Raw genomic sequence first — 21783 nt, 5'->3', positions numbered from 1 at the left:
TGAGAAATGTGGTAACACATTGCACTGATTCACTGAATGATGTATTATTTCTCCAGGAGCAAGCTGAAAACCTACCATGACGTGATCCCCATTTCATGTCTAACCGAGTTTCCCAATGTCGTCCAAATGGCCAAGGTGAGAACAGATGTTTTTATTATGTGGGACAAATCTGCATATAAGCATGTCTCCTCTGACTGTTTCTCTCTCTCTCGCTCTCTCTCTCTCTCTTTTTTATTCCAAGCTTGTCTGTGAAGAGGTCAATGTGGACCGCTTTTACCCCGTCCTTTATCCAAAAGTAAGATATGGTGTTTCAGCTGCTGTATGTGTCACAGAAAAAAGAACAGCCATGTATAAGACAAACACTTTTTTCCCTTTTACAGGCATCAAGACTTATTGTCACTTTTGATGAGCATGTGATTAGCAACAACTTCAAATTTGGGGTGATCTATCAGAAGTTTGGACAGGTGAGTTGGTGCATACTATAGAGCATCCTTACAGTCACTCTCCAAGAACAATGGACACGGACTGCACTTTGGTTTTTTTTCTGATTTTCTCAAGGAAGCTGATTATGCTCAGTCCTTCTCAGTCTTAATTACGGCTTTCAGTCCTGCCCAGTCATTGTGGCTGTCTTCAGCACACCCTTTCATTGTCTGAGGCAATCACTGTCCTCTTGTTTACTATGTAGGGGGGTAAAGCAGAAGGGCTATTGAAGACACTTGTACCTTCACCACATAGTGATCTGCCCTGCTGATGTCCTACAAAAAAACCCTCAAAAATGTAAATACATTGTAAAAAAAACATGGTAAATAAGGGCCTTTCATAAAGACAGAGAAGTCCTTTAACACATTTTCTATTCAGAATGGAAGTCCAAGTGGAGAAAAAAAAATCCTGCATAAGCAGAACAAATGCTGAATGGAAGCTTCTTTTGCACGTGTTTGTTTGGAGGCAGGCTTTTGTGTCCACATCACCACTCCAGTCACTCACAATAGATAATCAATTGTCCACCGCAGCTAATCATAATCTCTAAATGTTCTGTTAAATCTACTCCTGTAATTGATCGGAGCCACCTTCGTCATCTCGAATGCAAATGTTGTGTAAAACACACACGCTTCTGCTTCCTGTTTTTGACCCATAATGACCTGCTGGAGTAAAAACAAGCTGCATAAAATACTCACTGCTTATGCTCTCGTTTTGCATGTTGTGAGTCGGTCTTTGTTTGTAATGCCCACATTAGGTGTGTTTGTTATTGAACTTTACAGCATGTATATAAGCTGTTCTTAGCATTTTGTGCTTGAAATAATTCCCTTTGATATTTTATTCTTTTACTGGTTACGCAGACTTCTGAGGAAGAGCTGTTTGGCAACAATGAAGAGAGTCCTGCCTTTGTAGAATTCCTGGAGTTTCTAGGAGAGAAAATTGAGCTGCACAACTTTAAAGGGTAACAATGCTTTGAAGGCGCTAAATATACTCCACTGTAATTTTGCTATTTACATCATATCAGGCTGGCTACAGGAATGATGGTCATGCTGCTGCAGTCATGGCAGAGAATATCCTGTTAGACATGGTTGTGTGTGTGTGTGTGTGTGTGTGCTTGCAGTTTTCGCGGAGGGTTAGATGTGACTCACGGGCAGACTGGCATTGAATCTGTCTACTGCAACTACCGCAACAAAGAGGTCATGTTCCATGTGTCCACAAAGCTGCCTTACACAGAGGGGGACACCCAGCAGGTATTGTAATACAAAACTAGATCAACACACATGATTCATAGCAGGCAGTCAGACAGGTTTTCCCTTCAGGAATCATACAACCATTTTGTTTTGTATTTATTCCCCCCCCCCCCCCCCCCCCCCCCCCCCCACACACACACACACACATACACACACTGGTAGTAACCATGTGTAGATTTACGCATTTGCATCTGCTTATGTGAGCACCAACCTTCCCCTGCAGTGGTTGAAAGCTGTGTTTCTCTTTTTTTGTCCCACATATGCATACACACACACACACACTGATTAATTAGCAGAAGCTCACACATCATTTGGCTACCACAAACACAGATGAGACAACTCACTGTATGTTCAGCCTCCCCAGCAGCAGTGGCGGTGACACTTTGACCATGCAGTGCTTGGTCAGGCTCTCAGGTGCAGCACCCTCTGGTGGTGGCGTCAAAAACTAGCACGCAGTCAGCTGGCAGAGGGAAGAACAATGATTCCTAATCATTTATTATTTCTATAGTTTGTGCAGATCAATGTAAAGTGCACTGTTAGTTTAAGGTACTAGGCACAAAACATTCATACATGTCTGCATCAGTACCCTTTCATCATGTCACAACTGTTTGGACAGAAGAGTGCTTTACCTTTCTTCAATCTTTCCAAAAATGTCTGTTGCAGTTGCAGAGAAAAAGACACATAGGGAATGACATTGTGGCCATAGTATTCCAAGAAGAAAACACCCCCTTTGTTCCAGATATGATCGCCTCCAACTTTCTTCATGCTTACGTTGTGGTCCAAGTGGTCGACCCATGTTCTGAAAACATTCTCTATAAGGTAACTCCTAATTTCCCTACAGGGATTATTAAAGTAATTCTTAATCTTAATCCTAATCCTAATGTTGTCGACTGGGGAAACAGAGATTTCATGATTTTGCTCCTGCTTCCACAGGTGTCAGTCACAGCGCGGGATGATGTACCGTTCTTCGGCCCGGCCCTTCCGAACCCTGCTGTCTTTAAAAAGGTGAGAAAGAGATCAACCGCTGTATCCTCTCTGCTGATCATATTTTACAACATGGATGCCCTTTCTATCTGCTCTTCTGTCTCCAGGGCCCTGAATTCCATGACTTCCTTTTTACTAAGCTGATCAATGCAGAGTACGCCTGCTACAAAGCTGAGAAATTTTCCAAATTGGAGGTGAGTTGTTGCAAAGCATTTTGCGTAAAGTTAAGTTATTGTTATTTCAGCCCTTGTTGAAAAGATTTGCTCAAATGTCTGGCACGCTGAGAGATAATTCTGTCCATCACCATGATATCTACCACAAGAACTTAATGTAGGGCTAACAAAGTAACTTACAATCTGCCCATAATTCAACCCTCTTTTTGTGTCTAAGGAGCGAACAAGGTCGGCCTTGTTGGAGACCCTTTATGAGGAGCTCCATCTGAACAGCCAGGCCATAATGGGTGTTGGAGGAGAGGATGACAAACTGGAAAATGGAAATGCAGGAGGAGGGGGCTTCTTTGAGTCTTTTAAGGTAACTGGAGAGGCAGGAGCAGAGACTGGGGCTTCAAACCAACAACTTCACTTCCTGAAAGCAAAGGCACTGAGTCATAAAAGGAAGTAAATACATCATCAGATTTTATTGATGCTAGCACTAGGAACATCTGAGATTTACTAGTTTTCAGAAGGCGTCCTTTTCATTCATTATGCTAAACTAAGCTAACCCACTCCTTAGATATAGAAAGAGATTTAAGAGTGATATTGATCCTCTCATTGATTCTCTATGTAAACCTCAGTGTTACTGCACGGACAGAGTAAAAACAGTATTATCTACAGCTAGTAACCATTTTTTTTACCTGCTGCTTCTAAAGTGAAGGAAAAGAGGGGTGGGGGGGGGGGTGCTTCTCTCTGGCAGCATTTCAGGATTATTCTGTGTGTGACAGCTTTGGAAGTCTCCTTCAATCTGTCCTAATCTGAATGAGGAGAAGCTCTGCCGCTCTGCACTGCTGGAACACACTGCTCTCTGCTTCCCAGCTTTTCTACCTTATGCTTCCTAGCTGTTTCGTGATGCTGTGCTCTCTGCATGCTTCAGTGCCACTGGTCACCATATTTATATGATTCTCTCATCTTTGTATGTCATAATGCCAAAGGGGAATAGGTCGATTCCTTTCCACCGTCAGATGCCTCTGCTTCCACTCCACTCCGTTTCATTCCTGCAAAGAGGTGCGCTGATTTTCTCCTGGCTGTGTGGTCAGGCATCTGCGAGCCACTTGGCCCTTCTACTTCCCCTCTCTTCTCCTTCCACCTACCTAAACATAATGACTCATCTGAACCCACCCTCTGGGCACTAAAGCTTAGCAGTGTTCTCTGTGGCTTCCTTGTCTATTAGGATTAGCATCAGGCCGTTGCTCTCTGCCTGTAGTGGTCAGCGTTCAGCGACAGCCTCGAGGCTCCTCTCGGCCTGCAAAGCAATACAGAAGGAGTCACAGGGGTCAGTGCCATCTGAACATATCTCCTCCTCCTCATCTCTCTCTGTAGCGGGTGATCCGCAGCAGGAGCCAGTCTATGGATGCCATGGGTCTTACTTTCAAGAAGCCACACACAGTCTCCACTAGCCTGAGTGGCACCTTTAACCACAACCCCGCAGAGAGCCCCAAATTCCCAGGGATAGTAAGTACAGCCCCCGCTCCTCCTGGTCTTATAGTGAGGCCAGCCTCCCTTACTTCTGACTCCCCTTAGCAGTTCTTCTAGTGTCCATGCCCCCTTCTCTCTCACTTGCCTGCAGCACTAACTCTCACTAAGAGGGGCCGCACACTTTTTTCACGGTGGGGTCTTGGTTGCACATTGTCTGCCACTACAGGACGGAGTGACTGGACACTAATGGGAATGAATATGTGTAGGACACAAGCTGAATGTCTTGGTTTAAAGCTGATTCACATGCATCTGGATTGTTCATAAGTGCTCACAGGAATTCTGATGATTTCTCTTTGTGTGGATGTGTGCATGCTGAATTAATACTGAATTAAACTTATGCCAGCAGGTGAAAACCTTGCAACCAGACAATGTAATATTTTTTAGAATCAATGCTGCTAAAAACTTTACATTCTTAACCCATATTTCAGTTGAAAGTGGCACATTACTCTCAACTAATTTGTAGTTACAAGGTCTTCACTCAGCAATAACTCTGTGTACAGCGGAATGTCGGTTATATACTGTGGAAAATTATATACTTATTTACTTGTACTTGAAATTCTGTATTTTTTTGGAGTCATATTTTCTGTGCACTCAATATACAATATTGTATTTTAATTTTTTGCTCACAGTGGCCTAGAGGACTCTGCAGCGTTAGACACACAGAAGCAAATTAAGAAAACCTTTTCATCAATTTGACAATAAATGCAAGACACATAGAAACCGACAAAACAGGGAAAGTAGCAGTACCATCCTGACACCTACACCAAAATAATTTTACAAAGCTATGCATACTAAACCTAATACTAAATCCTGAATACTAAACATAAGTGTGTGATGTGATCTGCATGGCACGTCACATATGTGTGACGTGCTGCTACTTGCTTTGATAAGTAGCAGACCTAAACAACCACATAAGTCACAGAGCATTAAATATATGTGTCCCATGCATTTTCTTTTGTAGCATCCTTTCGGCCACCTTAAATTTTTTTTTCATTGTCAAAGCTCAGCAATGATACTCGACATGCTTTATTAATGAGTGTGACTGCAGCTTGTGTTTCATAACCCCGTCTTGCTGTGATTCCTGATGTCTAACATGCTGTATGTCCTCCTGTGCTGTTTCTAATTCTTCCTCATCCAGGCACAAGGCTCACATACCTGGCTATCATTTTGCTCTCTCATTCAGCTGCCTCTGTTGCACCCTAGGCAAAAAAAAACAAGAATGTCTCTCCTTGTAGTTGCTTTGTATTTTGTTTGAACAACATGACTTACTGCATGGAAGCTCATATATATTTGTATATATCTCATGTTTTTTCTCCCCCTCTTTCTTTGTCATCTGTCATCACCACTCTCTCTCTCTCTCTCTCTCTCTCTCTCATTCTGTCTGTCTCTCTCTACTTGTCTCTCTTTTTGTGTCTTCTCTTCCTGTGTGGCTCAGTCATTGCTTGTCCCAGGCAAAAGTCCCAGTAAATATGGACGTCGAGGCAGTGCCATAGGGATAGGAACAGTAGAAGAGGTTCATGTCTAATTCTAACTACTCTCTAACTATTTGCTTCCCCTCTGTTTCTTTTTTTATTTCTCTGCATGGCTCTGCTGTGTCACGGCTAAAACATCTTTCTCTATAAAATCTAGTCTCTTCAGAATATTGTGCTACAAATAGGAAATATTAGAGTTATAGTTACTGTGATGTAAAATGCCACTTTTGGCCTTCTACAGATTAATCATGTTAAATCTCTTCTATTCTCACTGTTGTATCTGCTTTACTGCTCTGTGTCTTCACCCTTTATGGTCTTTTTGACTTCTCTATATTTTAATTCCAGTATGCTTAATTCTGTATTTGTTTAAAAAAAAAAACTATGAATATTAATGATTTAATGACCCCCTATAACGAAGAATCCACCTCCTGCTCTTTGAAGTCACATTGAATAAAAAGGCTTTTTCAAGTTCTTACTTTGAGAGCTTTAAAAAGGGGAGATTGAATGAACAAAGCAGTTGCTGAGAAAGCATATTTAGTGGCTGGCTGTGGAGCCTTTAAACCCATCTTTCATCTCCCGCCTTAGTGTGCTCTGCTCTGTGGCTGGAAGACTGCCACCAGGGCTTGTCATTAAGCTGCTAAGTGCATATTTTAACATTTTTTTTTCATCAAAGTAACAACTTGAAGGGAGCAGTGTCAGACTGGTAATTCAGGGTGACACTAAAGAATTTCAATGGTCAAAAACAACCATTCTCTTATAAATAAATAAATAGGTTCATAAGCTCTGGAGATTATTATACTCAAAGATATCCGTGTTGATTAGTGGTATTTTGACTCTGACTGTCTTTCCTCTTTCCCTGGTAGTCTTTGATAATTCCGGGGAAAAGCCCAACCAGGAAAAAGTCCGGTCCATTCAGCTCTAGGCGAAGCAGCGCCATCGGTATTGAAAACATTCAGGAAGTCCAGGAGAAGAGGTGAGTAAAGACGGCATGGCGCATATGCGGCCCTAATGTCTTTATTTGTTCACACCATACTACTGCAAAGATGAAGAAGGATCTCAGCAGGTGCCAGTCTGTCAGTGAGCATGATGCTATCGTTGCTGTGTGCAAACTTAAGAAAAGAGGGGATTTGTTTGACCACTAGACTTCTTAATTAGGCCACAGGCTTATCAATTAATGATACAGCCATCTGCCTTTTCGCTATTTTTTTCCAAGCTAAATGATCTATTTCCTGTCTCATGTAGCAGTAGGGATAACTCTCCAAACACCCAGAAGACTCCTGACAGTGGCCACGTATCACAAGATCCCAAATCTGACAACTCGTCCAATCAGAGCTCCCCTGAGGTGCTCACAACCACCAAGAACAGGTGTGTATAAGAGGCAGGGAGAAGAGGCAGCATGTTGTATTATTGTGTCCTACATATATATATATATATATATATATAAGATAACATCAGATGTGGCTGTGCTGTAGTGTGGTTAACCCAGAGTGTAGCTCTTATCTCGGTGGCAGGGCCCCATCCATCCCTGAGGGTCATGACCTCTCCCGCTCCTCCTCCAACGCTAGCAGCTTCGCTAGTGTAGTGGAGGAGAATGAGACGGAGGCCACAGAGGACTATGACACGGGCATGGTTAGTACAATATGTGAACAGCATGTGGAGATTTTAGGTTCATCTGCATGCTACTCATATTTTCTAACTGCCACCTTTACACAGGAGAGTCTGTCATCTGCTGGAACACCACACAAGCGAGACTCCTTCACCTACAGCACTTGGCTGGAAGACAGCATCAGTAGCACCAGTACCACCAGTCGTGGTAACTCACCAGGTGAGAGACAGCTGTATTAGCAAGGCTGTCAGAGAAGGCAGAAAGATTTAAAAGCAAGATGAGGATAGATTTGTTGCCTAACGTAAAAAAGGAGAACTTATTTTTTTAGCGAAGGAGGAGCAAATAGCATCTTGCAATAGCAAATGCATGGTGGCATAAGAAAGTGGTCCCTATGATTTCATGATTATTGATATTTCCCAAAGCAGAAATACCACAAAGGTTTAAAACTATGTACAGTTAATGAGAGCTGTGTGCCCTTCTAACTTCTGTCTTAAAAAACACTTTCACTCACACATTATAAATCTGGCCTAACACAGTGCTGACCTGTTTTTCAGGGCCTGGTAAACCTGATCGAGGAAAGGGGACAGACATCCGGATCAAACTGGAGCGATCTCACGATCATCAGTCCTCATCAGTGAGTCCGCTCCTTCCCTGCTGCTTCTATGCGATGCTTTTGTTGAGCTGGTTTCTGATGATTTATTGCTGTTTGTGCATCTGTGTGTGCAGAACTGTTAGCTCCACTCACCTGGTTGTGTCCTGGATCTCCATCTTCAGGTTAGACCTTCCTCTTTTCCCTCCCATGGAGAGTTACTAAGCTGCTGCTTGTCAACTTCAGCAGAGGAAGAAATAAACTAAACACAGACACAAAATGTTGCATGTACAGTCATTAAATTTCCAAAGTGAATAATACAGAATGTATTTGTCTGGAGTTTGACCCGGCATTTCTCTTGTTCAAAAAGCATTCCCATAAGTCACGATCCCTCGAGGAGGTGGGACTAGTGCAGGCATTTGCCATGACCGGTGATGAAAAGGAGGATGATGAAGAAAAAGAAGAAGAAGAAGAAGAGCAAATAGATGGAAGCCCTGCCAGTCTGCTGCTCAGTGAGGCCACAGAGCAGCGTACCCAGAAACACTGGAGGACTCTGGAGAGGATGGCGCACAGAGAGGGGCCAGATTTTGCACAGTGTTGTTTTTCCTCCGCTCTTTTCTTTGCCTGCTCACACATCTGTTGCCTAGGTGTTTGTTTTTTCTACCCGACCTCTGTCTCTAAAGTGCACATTTTTATTTGCACATATATTTAGTTTTAGTTTTTAGTTTTGTTGAAGATTACAGTAGATGCGCTGGGGTGAAGACGGTGCCATTGTGCTTTCCAGTGAGGAGTGTTGGTGCTGTAGCAAGAAGATAACCACCTGGATGGTTTTACTAAATCAACCAATGTATTGGCTGAATAAATGTACACATAATACCAAATATTTAGCATTAAAGGTGAGTTATTTCCTAACAAAAAATCCTACATGATGTAGAATTGTTCTTCTGGATGCTTTTGGATCCTAATTGGGGTGAAAGCTGCAGCAAAACAACGCCTCTCTCCACAAGATAAGCTTTTAAACACACACAGCAGGTCGTAGTAAAGATGAAGGTGTATCATAAACTGAAACAGCCTTAAAAATGCAATTTCCTTGTCTTTCAAATTTATTTGACCTCACATGTTTCACTCACACCTTTTGCAGCTGATGATGGTTCAGCAGTACTAGAGTAAGTGTAATATAGTCAGAATCATTCTAAGGACACTAGTTTTGTTTTAAAAATGGTGACATAATTTAGTTGTATTCAGCTCTGTCTGTATAGTCTGCTAATGTATGGATATACCATACCAGCTTTGTTTGTCTTGAATGTTGGTGCAGAGACGAGTCTCAAGATTCCGTTTTTTTCTTCTTTTTTCTTTAAAATATGTTTTTATTTATTGTTTTGGTTAACTGTTAAAAGTGGCATTTATGGCGTACATCAGTTAAACTATACCTCTCCAGTGACTACGTTCAGCATCTTGTCATATATGCTTGTAGTGTCTTTGGCCTTGTCACCTGTAATGCTCTGTCTAATTCAGGGGTCTCTTTCAGTGCAGTACATTTGCAATGCAACGATAATAAAACAGTGAATATTTATTTGTTTCAAATTGTAAAAAAAAATAACACCGAAATACAACTACTGATTTTGTAAATAGATATTTAGGTTGGAGTAAGTAGAGTACAATGCATATGGCCATTGATTTAAAATAGATTTGACCAACACCTTGAATTTACTGCCAAGTTTAACAACTGACTATTGTTTAATGTCTGATATACACTTAATTTTAAACTTTATTTTAAGAGTTTTGTATAAATATAGAATATAATTATTTTAAAAAAAGACTGTTTTGCAAAAGGGAAAAACTCATCCTGCTGACCATTTCAGTTGCCTTATGTCACAAACTGATGGTGTAAGATTAGCTGGTGAAGCAAGTAGGATTTACATTGAAATGAATGTTTTGTTTGTGTTGTTTTTATTGTAAATAAATGCCCTAAGAACTTTACATCCTGCTCTACCTCCCTTCTCTTGATCTACATCACATCACAGATTGAAAATCTAACATTCTGTAGCTATTTGACACTTGTTTGACACAAATTCTGAATTTCACATAGTGAAAATCCCTGCTGTAAAAATCCTGCATAAAGTAGATGTTCTCTTCTCGCCTCCATCTTAATGACAGCCGAGAGAGAAAGCCCCATGAATAAATGATTTGATGTGGCTGCCCACAAGTATGTAAAAGTGGAGCAATCTAAAAGTGGAGGCTTCCCTGATTATACAACTGTACCACACAAAAAGAGAAACATATTCAGATTCAATTAGTCAAAAGGAGAAAAAAACTGATTCATGACTGAAATGGGTTTTCCACATTTACGGCATCTGCTCATGCAACAATAAAGCAGTGTGTTTCATAAACAGATTTTTAGAAGCATGCAAAAAGATTTTTTTTAAAAAGAACACATTTATGGTTTGCTCTGAATGATTTGGTCATTTCTGTTTTGTATGTAGCTATGGATAAGTGCCTAACATCATGGGCCAAACTACTCAAGTATAAACAGGGAGTCAGTCTTTGTGCATAAAAAATAGCCGTTGCTGTCTGTGAAGGGACGCGTATAATGCTTTTAATATGTTTAATAGCATTATGACTATAATATATGATATTACTATTTTTGTGTTTCTCTATCTTGTGTATTAGAGTTTTCGTAAAGGCGGAACCTTTGTTCCTTCTGAGAAACAGGAAACGTAATAATTGTTTGTCACGAACACCGGAAGTTTCCTCCTGAAGTCACATTGAGGAGAACTCCGGGCATATTAACATCAGGTAATGCAAAACTTTTGGCATTATGAAATAGTGAGTTATTGTCATGTTGTTTGTGTTGATACTAGATTTTATATTTGTTCGTGCTTTCACGTCCTAAGCGGAGCTACATTGCTAACATAGCTAACCTAGCTAGCAATATGTACCTCCTAGCTACCGCTGGTCATCCAGCGGCCGCTAAGGCATAAGTGCAAATGATTTCGAATGAAGTTGCGTTTTATTTCTTTACGATAACGTACAATAATGTAAATGTAGTAACTCATTTTCATTTATCTAAGGATATCAGCTGTCGCGGTTGTCTTAATATGGAGGCTGACATGTTGCATGGCTTTAGATAACTCGGCGATTTCCTCATTTTCCATAATGAACAAACACTGAATTCATTGAAAGCCGTAAATGCAAAAGATGCGTTTACAAGGCAGTCAGTAAGAATTGATGCGTGTCTTTCTGTTAAATGTTAAACTGAGCTGTTAGCTGCATGAGGCTGTGATTCATGCGGATTGATGATCTATGTGTAATTTAGGGAATGACAAAAAGAGTTTGATTTGATTTTAATGTGTTAGTTAGCATTATTAGTTATCTGACTATGTGTATATAGATCGTGTAGATGTAGATTGTGTATATTGGCTAACTCACAGGACTTTGCTTACTCCCACAGGACCAGTGACCATCACTCTACTCCTCATGACTTTATTTGGATGATCATTGACAATGTTCGCATCAAAGGTTGTCTCTCGTCTCAGTCTACTATGTAGAGCATCTTGTAAGTATGATCAAATATCCCTGCTGTATCTATGTGAGTTATTATGAGATGATGAGAGAATAATGACTGTTTTCATTTCCCTTTGTTATCTCTAGGTGCGCTTCAAGCTCATGGAGAATCTATGAATGGATGTCTACAACCTGCTCTTGCTGCTTCCTACTCTTTGCTACAACAGAAATTGAGAGGCTACTCTACAGCAGCAGACAATACATCTCCTCCACGATGGGTCCAGCTTGAGCCAGAACTAGAAGAGGCTCTGGTGCCACGTAAACTCTCAGTAAGTCCTCTTGAGACCTGGCTCTCCCTGCGCTACTCCCTTCCTCCTCAGCTAGAGTCTGCTCAGCCACAGGAGGATGTAGAGCTGCTGGAAGAGAAGATGCTGCCACCCTTATCTGTCCCTGTTTTAGAGGATAAGGACGGTTCTGCAACACCCCTTAAATGTAAGAATGTTCTAGAGATCCGTCGGCGCAAGATAAATCGGCATAAATACAGGAAGCTGCAAAAACGGACTAAATTCTTGAGGAGGAGAGTGCTGGACGGCAGGGGAAAGAAGAAACAGGTGAGACTGTCATGGGACATACTCAAACAATGTCTATATGCACCAGTATCTGTAAAGAAGTATGCAATTGCAACACTGTTTTTCAAAGCTGCATGTATATAAATGTAGTGTATTCATTGGTGTGTGACCACCTGTGTGTGTTTAACCTGCACAGAAACGGTTTGAGGAGGATCTAAAGAGGATCTGGATGCAAGCCGGGCTGAAGAAGGCTCCAGAGGGATGGAGCACACCAAACATCTTTGTTAATATGCACGGAAACAAAAAAAAGAATTGAGAAATACGGCTCATGTCACATCCTTCACACAGGACTGCTCTGTACCACACTTCACAGACTCACAACAGTTGTTGTCTACACTGTGTTTAAGTGACAAGGCCATACTCACAAAGTGTGCAGTTATTTTTAGGGTGTACATAAATAAAAAATATCTGAAGTTTAACGTGTGCAGTGTGTGACGCTTTGATGCTCAGTGTGCTCATGTGGCATTGTCGGGCTTAGTACACCTTTTTATACACTAGATGGCAGTACTGTGCAAGGCCTCACTGGATATACCTTTGTCATCCGAGTCAAAGACAACAGCACATTTGTTTTCTTTTTTCTCATAGTAATTGTAACTGAAACGATTGTGAAACTAGTTTCAGATTATTAAAGGGAACCCCGTCTTTAAAAATCTGACGGAAAAGGTGTCTCACTCTAGGATTAATAGGAAGTTACAGCCCAGCTCATCGGTTTTATCCGTTTCATTATATTTGATTACTCCAACAAATGCATTTGGAATCATACAATGGTTTTCTACAGAGGTAGGAGCGCATATATTTGTGATTAGCGCAGCAGCAAGCTGTGGCGGTGTTGGATTTCATTGGCTGTCGGAGGCGGAGCGTGTGCAGGCTCCTCCAGACTGCAAGAACACAACAAAATACAACTGCTCGGTGAACTTGAAGCGTTTTTGTGTTATATCAGTTGATGCGCTTCGCGACCTCTGACGGTCTTCGACCTCTGCTGTGAAGAAGATGCACCTAGATATGAATCTCCTTCAGAGTAAGTTCTGAGCTTGTCTTGATTTAAAGAGAAAGAAAAAGACAACCTGAGGAAACTACTCTTTTTTTGTTGTTGCCATAATTGGTTACAGGTTAAAATTATGCTTCGTGAACAACAGATGTTTTGCACTGTAAATATCTTTTAGGTTATTTTTCCGCATGTTCTGCCTCTGTGTCTCTGAGCTGTGATGACCTGCAAGTACAGGCCATTTATTTAATGCGTGGCAAATGTTCCTCTGTGTTTTTTATTTAAACTCTACTGCTGACCTCTTAAAATAATTTTGATTCAATCTTTAGTTCTATCTATCTATCTATCTATCTATCTATCTATCTATCTATCTATCTATCTATCTATCTATCTATCTATCTATCTATCTATCTATGTTCTGAGGGACATGCAGGAAGTTAAAAGTAAAATATTCCTGGGTACAATAAGACTGGTCCGGGCCTGTTAGTGTCTTGTGAATGTGGGATTTTTTTTATGGCTGCAGCCCAATGTGTTTCCAGTTAACTGTGGTCTGAGTGAAGGAGTCAGCACAATCCAGCAGCCAGTCATTATATGTGTCAGTAATGACTGTTTCACCACGAGTGGGAGTCTGGACAGCGTGGAGGAGGTGGAAAGGGAGGGGGGGTCCACAGTAACTGTGTTTATGATGGTTTGGATTTGTTTTAATGAGCAGCCACAAAGAAAGAGTGCATGGAAAATATTAGAATTGTTGTTATGAATAAGACAAACTTACAAACATGTAGCCACTCATTCAAGGCAGAAAATGACATGGTGAGGAGAAAAAGGTAGCATGTTTATATAAAGAGACAGACAATCCCTCTGGTCCACTTTATCCTGCAGAGAGTCTGAGGAAAAAAAAAATGCTCACACACACACACACTGCAGCGATGCTACCATGACCTCTGTATTGAGTCACGTTTCCTGTCCTGAAACTTCTTTATATACACACCTGAGCGTTTCCACAGGGCAGCCAGTGAGCTCTGCAGGCTTCTGAATGTATCTTTGTATTTTTTGCTGAGTCTGCAGTTGTTCAGTTTATTCTCAACCTGTGACGAGGCTGTGAGTAAACTTCACACATGCACACCAGCCGTGAATCACAGAAAAATTACCCTGAGCAAATTCATGCTTTTACGTTTTTAGCTGTGCCCTTAAAGTTCTTTCCTTCAACCATTTCTGTGTGACGTCCTGCTAAGTGACTGTTGTTGGGGCTTACAAATGATAGCAGTGATTTTGCAGTCCATTTGCTAAATGTCTGTTATTATCAGTGGTAGTCCTACAGCACATTGTTAAGTCTTAGTGTTAAAACCAGCCACATGAGTCAACAGTCTCTGTGTGTGTCTGATGAGGGACAATTACAGGGGCTGGGACTCTTTGTTTTACCATCTGCAGGAAAGTTTATACCCTGCAATAGAAAAACCCACCACAACTTTCCAGCATGAGGTCTCCTTTGGTGCCAGACTGTGTGCTAAAATCATTCAGTTCAGATTGGATTATATGCTGTCATGAATTTTACAATATAGAGGAAGCATCTTGATGGCCTCAAGGCAGGGACGTCACACTCCAAATATACTGACAGTTCTCAACAAAATGTGGATACATGCATGTGATGTGGTACCTTGCTCTACTGCTGCTGCTCAAGGTCGAATTTTTTACAGATTTTCTGTCGAAATAGGAAGCCTAGGAATGTGCCACCCTCCTGGAAAAAAACATATTGGTCGGTTCCAATGGCAGCAACAGTCCAGGGGGAGAGATGGAAGTGAGAAATTAATTGTATGGAAATTTAGCTCACACTTAAAAGTGCAGGATGAGTCATTAACATCTTTATTGTTTTCCGGGAAGTTGCTTGCTAACCTAACTCCCTATTAGGTTTCACAAGAGAAGTTGGCTCTAACTGTGATTTAACAGGGACTTGGAGTTTCTTCACTTAGTAGGCTACATTGAGCTTGAGACTTTTCCTCATACTTTACAATGAGGATCAGTATCTACAGCCTGCACCTCAAAACTCTCTATCTTTGAATTCTCTTCCTAAAACCTTTTATCAAGGAGACATTCTTATTTATCTTAGCACACACAGCACAGCTGTTTGATCATGTTCCTGGACTTTTAACACCAGGTAGTGTGAGTGATGTGTGCTGAATAATAGCCTGGCCCTTCATCCCCTCAGGATCATGGCCTTGCAACAAGCCAGCAGCAGCAGTACGCAGGATGAATAGAGGCTCTGTATGCTTTGGCTACATGCATTTCAGCTGGCCCTTCAGTAAACAGACAGTGAAATAGCACTGTGGGAAAAAATGCATTAGAAATAGCAATGTGCTGTAGGAAAAACACAAACAGCAAAGTACATTCACGTCAACACAGTTGTGTTGCAGGGAACGTCTGTTTTAAAATCTCTATTTCTTTAAACTGTCCTCTCACTGAACCCACATCTGCTCCCAACTTTTCCACTGGGTCAGTTCAGATCAAACCGAACATCTCCAGGCACAGTTTTCTGGGAGAAAGTGCTTGAAGAATCTTGAAAAGCAACACTGAGTATAATGAATTCCTCTTAATCTATTAATGCTTTTGATGTCTCTTTCAGTTCTTGCTGTGCTCTTCCTGCCAGCTGGTAAGACAGTTTTAGTCTTCGCACAACCTTAAAAAGAGTGAATTAATAGTATTTCCTGTTTCTCTTCTTCCTGAGTTCACTTCTGCGTTTATATGTTTTCTCAGCTTGGGCCCAGAGCAGCAGCAACAGGCTTGGTGTGGTGGTGGAGGCCAAGAACATCACTCTCCCAGCTGGGTCCATGGCCGTCCTGCCCTGCCACAGCCCCCGCATGGTGTGGACTCAGGACAGGCTGAAGGACCGTCAGAGGGTGGTGCACTGGGACCTGGTGCGTAGCAGCCCTGATTATTCTGTAGAACGAGTCTTGGACATGTCACCAGGAGCTCGCCAGCGGGTCTACAATGGCTTCAACAAGGGACGCATCTCCATCCCAGAGTCTGCTTTTAATGACGGCAACTTTTCCCTCATCATCAACAGTGGGGCTTCTTTGCTTTTCAGCAGCATATGTCTCTGATATGTTCTGGATAACATCAGTTTATTTTGGTCTTTTTCATTTCAGACGTGGTGACAAGTGATAAGGGAGTGTATACTTGTAATTTGCACCATCACTACTGCCAGATTCACCAGTCCATTCAAATCCAGCTCGATGTCACAAAGTCAGGTGAGGCCATGCGATCATACAAACCAATGTTATTCATTTAGCTGCCTCAGATTAAATATGCGTAAATGTATTCGCAGCTCGGAAAGAGAAGCGTACCTGGGACGGAGAGAAGACTGTGTTTGTGGTGTTGCTGGGCAGCTCTGTGGTCCTGCCCTGTGTGAACCGCCGCTCCCTGTGGAGAGAGGGCCTCCAGGAGGACCAGCAGCAGGTGGCCCACTGGGACTTCCAGCCGCCAGGAGTGCGTCCTGACAGGGCTGACCGGCTGGTGGACCTCTACGCCTCCGGAGAGCGTCGGGATTATGGGCCTCTCTTTGCGCAGAGCAAGATGAGTGTGGCAGAGGATGCCTTCACGTTAGGCGACTTCTCACTGTCCATCTCTGACTTGAAGCCTGTTCAAAAGGGCCTCTACTCCTGCCATTTGCACCACCACTACTGCGGCCTGTATGAGAGGCGCATCTTCAGACTCACTGTGGGACCTCCACTTCCATCCGCCCCAACTACGCCCAGAATTCTCCAGAACAATGAGCCAGAACCAAGTAAGCAACACAGAATTAAAAACAAGACATCAGAAGGTATTAGTGGTAAGTGTTTTTCCCCGTATGGTTTCTTGGCTGAACTAGGAGAAGGCTGCTTCTAGGTTGTTTTTGTTGTATTTATAGGCATAGTTGGTCAGTTAAATCAGCTCCTCTTCTTGCCAATTTTCTCCTCAGTCCTCTCTGTTTTTGTGTTTGAGCTGAAGAGGGGGGAGGTAGAAAGAATGTAGAAGCTGGTTGAGTAAGAAAGTGAACCAAATCGTTTTGTAGCTGTCGACTAAAAATGCAGATTTTTGTTATGTTTACAGTAAATAGCTTTAATTTGGCTGGAAGTGGTTTTCCCACCCACTGTTTCTCATTTACAGCTTTTTTTTTTGTCCAGCTGGAAACACTGAGCAGAGGTGGAGGCTCCACCAGTCAGTAACTTTGGGAGTGGATAGTCATATCTGTTGTTTTGTTTTCCCCCCACTATGACCTCATTTTGCAGAAGTCCCAACCATGAGTCTAGACGTCATTACCAGTTCTGTTTATACTTATTTTCCCAGTCTCTGCTGTTTTTCTCTGCTGATGTGTATCAGCCTCTGCTTAAAGACATGTTTACTAGCAGTCAGAGGAAGTCTGATACATCTGTTCAACATCTGGACCAGCTGTAACATGAAAGAGCAAAGTAAGGGGGCAGATGTAGGCATGTGTTAGAACTATAGATTCTCCTCCCCCTTTAAGAAAAATGACAGCCCGTTTAATAACCCTGTAAATTATGCTGAGGAGAAACGTACACGTGGATAGATGGCAGCTTGCCGGCTTCATCTGAGTAAGCCTCAGGGAGGAATTTATCTCTTCTTCGTGCATCACTGAGTTCTGTTTGATTAAAACCAAAGTGTTTGTGCTCAGTCAGGTGCCAGCTTTCACTTTTTTTCTGCACAAACATATCATTATTCCTTTGTAACCATAAAGCAACCATTTAGTACGTTGTCAGCAATTTAACAGCCATCTCAGTTTTTGAAAATGAAGATACCTTTTTTTAGTTCATTGACTTGCAAATGGTGCACGTCCCACCAGGATAATATGTTTAAAAAAGGGGGTAATCTCTGTGCAGCACATGTAAAGTGCCCTTTAACACGTACACACATGTCAGATTTGTCAGGAAAAAAATGCTAATGGTCCCTGCTGCGGCTCACTTCTGGACAGTTGGGCTCTGGAGACTATGACCTTGGACACGTCTTTGCATTTTCATGCATATTAGGTGCATTATACAGTGACAGCTGATAATTACAGACCGATCTGCCTCTAAGGAGGCAGATGATTAAGTCAGATTTTTTTTTAATCACATGGAACATGATAAACATTGCATGCATTAGTCCCCTAGTAGTTTTACTAGTGCCCAGTTTAGCTCCTTTAAATGTAATTGTAAGAAATGTACACATATTAATCATGATCATATGGCAATGTATGACTGGAATAGACTTAAAGCTTTAAAATAAGTTTCTCTCCATCTTCCTGGGTTGCCTAGAACTGTGTGATTTCTATATAAATCCATTCAAAGAGTGTGATGATCACACTGAAGCCTTAGTGTGTAACACTAGCTTGCCAATAACAGTTATTGTTAGCTACCTAACCTGACTGTGACCTAGCTATGGATCCAGATTTGAATGGTAAACCAAATGATTATGATTATACTAACACAGGGTAACTAATAGCAGGTTTCTCAGTCAGTTTACAACACATATAGCTTGGATAACACTTGGATGGCTGACATATGGATTGCCACAGTAGCTGTGATTCTTTTGATATTTTTACAATAATGTCATAAAGATTTATAACAAGATTTATAATAATGTATAATATTTTTATATTAGACATTATTTTTATGTTGTTGTGCCTCTCCAGGTGTGTCCTGCGTGTATTTTATTATCGTTTATATAGTACACAAGCTGTCCGACAGTATGCTGCCTGCTGTGCCGTCCTCTCAGACGGTATAGAGTTCACTGATGAGCTCTGCTGAAGGTGTTTTAAATTTATTTTCCATGCAAGCAGAAGCTAGAATACCGTGTTTGTGAGAGGACTTGAAAAAGCCCCCAAATGGAAAACTAATACAGACATGCCGACAGACCACATTACAGAGTTTGTCTCTCTTTCCTCACACTTCTCCTCTCTGGTCAGCCGGTGTTTTTCTGAGGAGAGAAAAAAAATAACAGCTGCATGACATCAGGTCTGGAAGTCATTACTGCAGAACAGCATTTTGACATTTAACTCTCTGCTCTCCCTCCGTCTGTCTCATGGTGGAATGAAAATCCATACCCTCAGTTTGATCCTGGTTCGTCGCCATTATGTTAATCCAGTTTAATAATAGCTAGAATATGTGCAGTGCATAGTTCTTTTATTAAAGGGTTCATTGAGTTCATTTGATATTTACCATGTGTGATATTTTCTTCTTGGCTGTGAGAGAGTTTATTATAGAAGCTGTTTTATTTTGTTCTGCCTGCAGGGACTGAAGAGCTGGAGGGTCCGCGTGTGGTAAACGTTTTCCTCCCTGATCACAAAGGTTACTTTTTGCAGCATATGGGCTACTTCCTGGCAACATTCTTACTGCTGGCACTCATCGTTGTCGCCATCATTGTTCTGACTCGAAGACGCAGAAAGAGAGGTGTGTGTGCGTTTGTATGTTAACCCATAACCTTCTTATTTGGATGTTTCATTAACCATTATGGTTACTGGTGCATTTTTATATGTTTGAAATCGTGTGTTTTCAGGTCTGGAATATGAGCTGAATAGATCTGATCGGTAAGACACTCTCATATATTAAATGTTATTCTATTTTATTACTACATGAATGTAAGTTATGGTATAAAGGGGGCATGTTGTTCCTATTCAGGGGTAATGTGGCCAGTGGAGGTGAAATTGCATTAGAAAGCACGGAGCTGAACACCTGTAACCCAGAATCTTTGAATTCAGGTGAGGTAAACGTCGTCTGCACCTGCATGTAGTAAACACATGTGAAAAAAATAAATTGTTTTTCATAACCCTGTATATCTGCTGAAATCCCCAGACTACAAAAACAATCTACTGAAGGAGAGAGATATGACGAAAGACTGCAATAAGGGTGAGCACACATTGCTCTGTGTATTTCCATGAACAATAACCTCAGAGGAGCTTTAAATAATAATAAAAAAAACATTACATGTTGTTATGATGTCTCTCTCTCTCTCTCTCTCTCTCTCTCTCTCTCTCTCTCTCTCTCATGCTCATTCAGACTTTGATGGAAAGATGTGGAAGTGATTTTCTGAGCTGCTGCTGGCAGGTCCAGGGCAACAACCAGATGAGTAAAGGACCACAGAAAGAAAAGGAGAAAAAACCCATGAGAGAGGACAGGAGGAATGCTCCCTCTGCTGTAACAATAGCACACTAAGCTTTTTCATTAAATGCCAGCATAAAGTTTTTTTCTATGTTATTTTTATATATATATGAAACTTACATTTTCACCAGCAGTTATAATAACATGTATTTGATTCACACTCTTTGCATTCTTTGGTTGTTTTTAATAATCCTTTTAAATATGTTTTTGTATTAGATGCATGCTGTTTATTAAGGTATGTAAGGTACTGTGCATGCTTACAGCTCTGAAATTTGATCCCTTTTTTTGCACAAATTCTGCTGTACTGTATTTTCAAAAGGTTTTACAGTTAAAATGTCAATTTACTGTATGTAGACATTTGCAGAAGGTGTTTGGAAACAAGGACCATGTATTTCTGACTACCAATAGTGTAAAAACAGATATCTTTCCTCCAAAAATCCACAATTTCCTTGGTGGATTTTACTTATGAATAAATATCAGACTGTAGATATATATAAAAAAAACTTACCCAAGGGCACAAACATACTTAATAGGTGAAAAACAATACAATTATATGACATGGGATAAAAGGCTCAGTCTGTAGAAACTCAGGAAAATAGTGCATTGCTTGTTTTACCACAAGTATGTACAACCCTCCCTGGTTTGTAAAACACTGAATTGTCATTAGAGAATCTGCTGGTCGATGATACAGTCGGGTACGTATCTGTCAGTAACTGTGTGGCTATAGTTCTATGAGGTTTACTGCAGGAAGAATAGAGTCTACAATAATGCTTAACTGCAAAAAAAGTAGTCCTAACCCTCTTTTCCTCTCTTGCTCTGACTTTTTGTCTTTCCTGAACACATTATTTACGCTGGTTTCGTCTAATAAAATGTTTCTGCTATTAAAGATTCACAACAGAGTATTTGTTACATTTGTGCATATTTCCCTTTAGCCCACATGTTCTGAGCTATAGAATGAGCAGGACTTGTGAGGACATGTGAAAACTGAGCAGAAAAATGGTTTATTGCAGTTTGTTACTGCACAGTTTCACGACATATTTTTGGTCTGTAAGGTGTGATTGAAGCTAGAACAGAAGGTGGAAAAAAACACTTTAAATTAGCAGTTAGCAATGATGCATGTTCCACGGTAAACGACTATTCTCTACTTTTATTTGACAAATACAAATAAACTTAAATTATTATTATTTTATTTCTGTATTTTACAGCCCTTATGAACAATAGAAAAATTGATTATTTGTATTTTTTATAACAAGTATTTCTTTTTATTAAAAAAAAACGTTATATTTTCTGATTATTTACTATTTACTTCTGATATTAAAGTCAGAATTCTGACATATTGAATATGTTTTTTTACAGTATTAGATTATAATGACATGAAAAAACATTTAGATTATGTTAGAATATATTAGTTTTTTGTTTAAAGATATAACTCTCTGTTGTTATTTAACACTGAAACATACATACGTGCC

General features: G+C 40.9%; 3 protein-coding genes across 16 annotated transcripts in view; all 3 read left to right on the top strand.

Moving 5' to 3' along the window:
* rap1gapa (RAP1 GTPase activating protein a) overlaps positions 1–10049 on the top strand; it is a 37372-nt gene extending 27323 nt beyond the window's left edge. For 10 of the 14 annotated variants that reach the window (XM_028409170.1, XM_028409168.1, XM_028409181.1 and 7 more), the window contains 18 exons: positions 57–135; positions 242–295; positions 381–464; positions 1338–1438; positions 1598–1727; positions 2391–2546; positions 2661–2732; positions 2819–2905; positions 3102–3242; positions 4247–4378; positions 5838–5915; positions 6738–6847; positions 7117–7239; positions 7368–7503; positions 7588–7699; positions 8035–8114; positions 8207–8254; positions 8440–10049. In XM_028409170.1, the coding sequence (XP_028264971.1) occupies positions 57–135; positions 242–295; positions 381–464; positions 1338–1438; positions 1598–1727; positions 2391–2546; positions 2661–2732; positions 2819–2905; positions 3102–3242; positions 4247–4378; positions 5838–5915; positions 6738–6847; positions 7117–7239; positions 7368–7503; positions 7588–7699; positions 8035–8114; positions 8207–8215 (1684 nt within the window). In that variant the 3' untranslated portion in view covers positions 8216–8254; positions 8440–10049. The remainder of the gene's footprint in view (positions 1–56; positions 136–241; positions 296–380; positions 465–1337; positions 1439–1597; positions 1728–2390; positions 2547–2660; positions 2733–2818; positions 2906–3101; positions 3243–4246; positions 4379–5837; positions 5916–6737; positions 6848–7116; positions 7240–7367; positions 7504–7587; positions 7700–8034; positions 8115–8206; positions 8255–8439) is intronic. The other 4 variants (XM_028409169.1, XM_028409182.1, XM_028409174.1 and 1 more) reach the window with 4 other exon arrangements.
* Positions 10050–10784: 735 nt separating this feature from the next.
* Positions 10785–12621, top strand: aurkaip1 (aurora kinase A interacting protein 1). Its single transcript, XM_028409997.1, has 4 exons — positions 10785–10865; positions 11521–11625; positions 11721–12184; positions 12339–12621. Exons 2-4 carry the CDS (start codon positions 11574–11576, stop codon positions 12456–12458), a joined length of 636 nt encoding a protein of 211 aa, XP_028265798.1. The 5' UTR covers positions 10785–10865; positions 11521–11573; the 3' UTR covers positions 12459–12621.
* A 442-nt stretch (positions 12622–13063) lies between these two features.
* LOC114438550 (matrix remodeling-associated protein 8-like) lies at positions 13064–21214 on the top strand. The gene is made up of 10 exons (XM_028409996.1): positions 13064–13220; positions 15805–15831; positions 15936–16244; positions 16328–16429; positions 16507–16965; positions 19448–19606; positions 19713–19743; positions 19835–19914; positions 20009–20062; positions 20213–21214. The coding sequence occupies exons 1-10, from the start codon at positions 13193–13195 to the stop codon at positions 20236–20238; spliced, it is 1275 nt and encodes a 424-aa protein (XP_028265797.1). The 5' UTR covers positions 13064–13192; the 3' UTR covers positions 20239–21214.
* The last annotated feature ends 569 nt before the right edge of the window (positions 21215–21783 follow it).

The sequence above is a fragment of the Parambassis ranga genome, chromosome 7 (genome assembly GCF_900634625.1).
Source record: "Parambassis ranga chromosome 7, fParRan2.1, whole genome shotgun sequence".
Lineage (NCBI taxonomy): Eukaryota > Metazoa > Chordata > Actinopteri > Ambassidae > Parambassis > Parambassis ranga.
This window is presented reverse-complemented; position numbering and strand designations above follow the sequence as displayed.

Coding starts and splice junctions, on each gene's coding strand:
- aurkaip1 (XM_028409997.1), top strand. CDS start 11,574: ATGTTCGCATCAAAGGTTGTCTCTCGTCTCAGTCTACTATGTAGAGCA. Junction 11,626..11,720: donor TCTACTATGTAGAGCATCTT/GTAAGTATGATC, acceptor TGTTATCTCTAG/GTGCGCTTCAAGCTCATGGA. Junction 12,185..12,338: donor GCAGGGGAAAGAAGAAACAG/GTGAGACTGTCA, acceptor TAACCTGCACAG/AAACGGTTTGAGGAGGATCT.
- LOC114438550 (XM_028409996.1), top strand. CDS start 13,193: ATGCACCTAGATATGAATCTCCTTCAGA. Junction 13,221..15,804: donor AGATATGAATCTCCTTCAGA/GTAAGTTCTGAG, acceptor TGTCTCTTTCAG/TTCTTGCTGTGCTCTTCCTG. Junction 15,832..15,935: donor TGTGCTCTTCCTGCCAGCTG/GTAAGACAGTTT, acceptor ATGTTTTCTCAG/CTTGGGCCCAGAGCAGCAGC.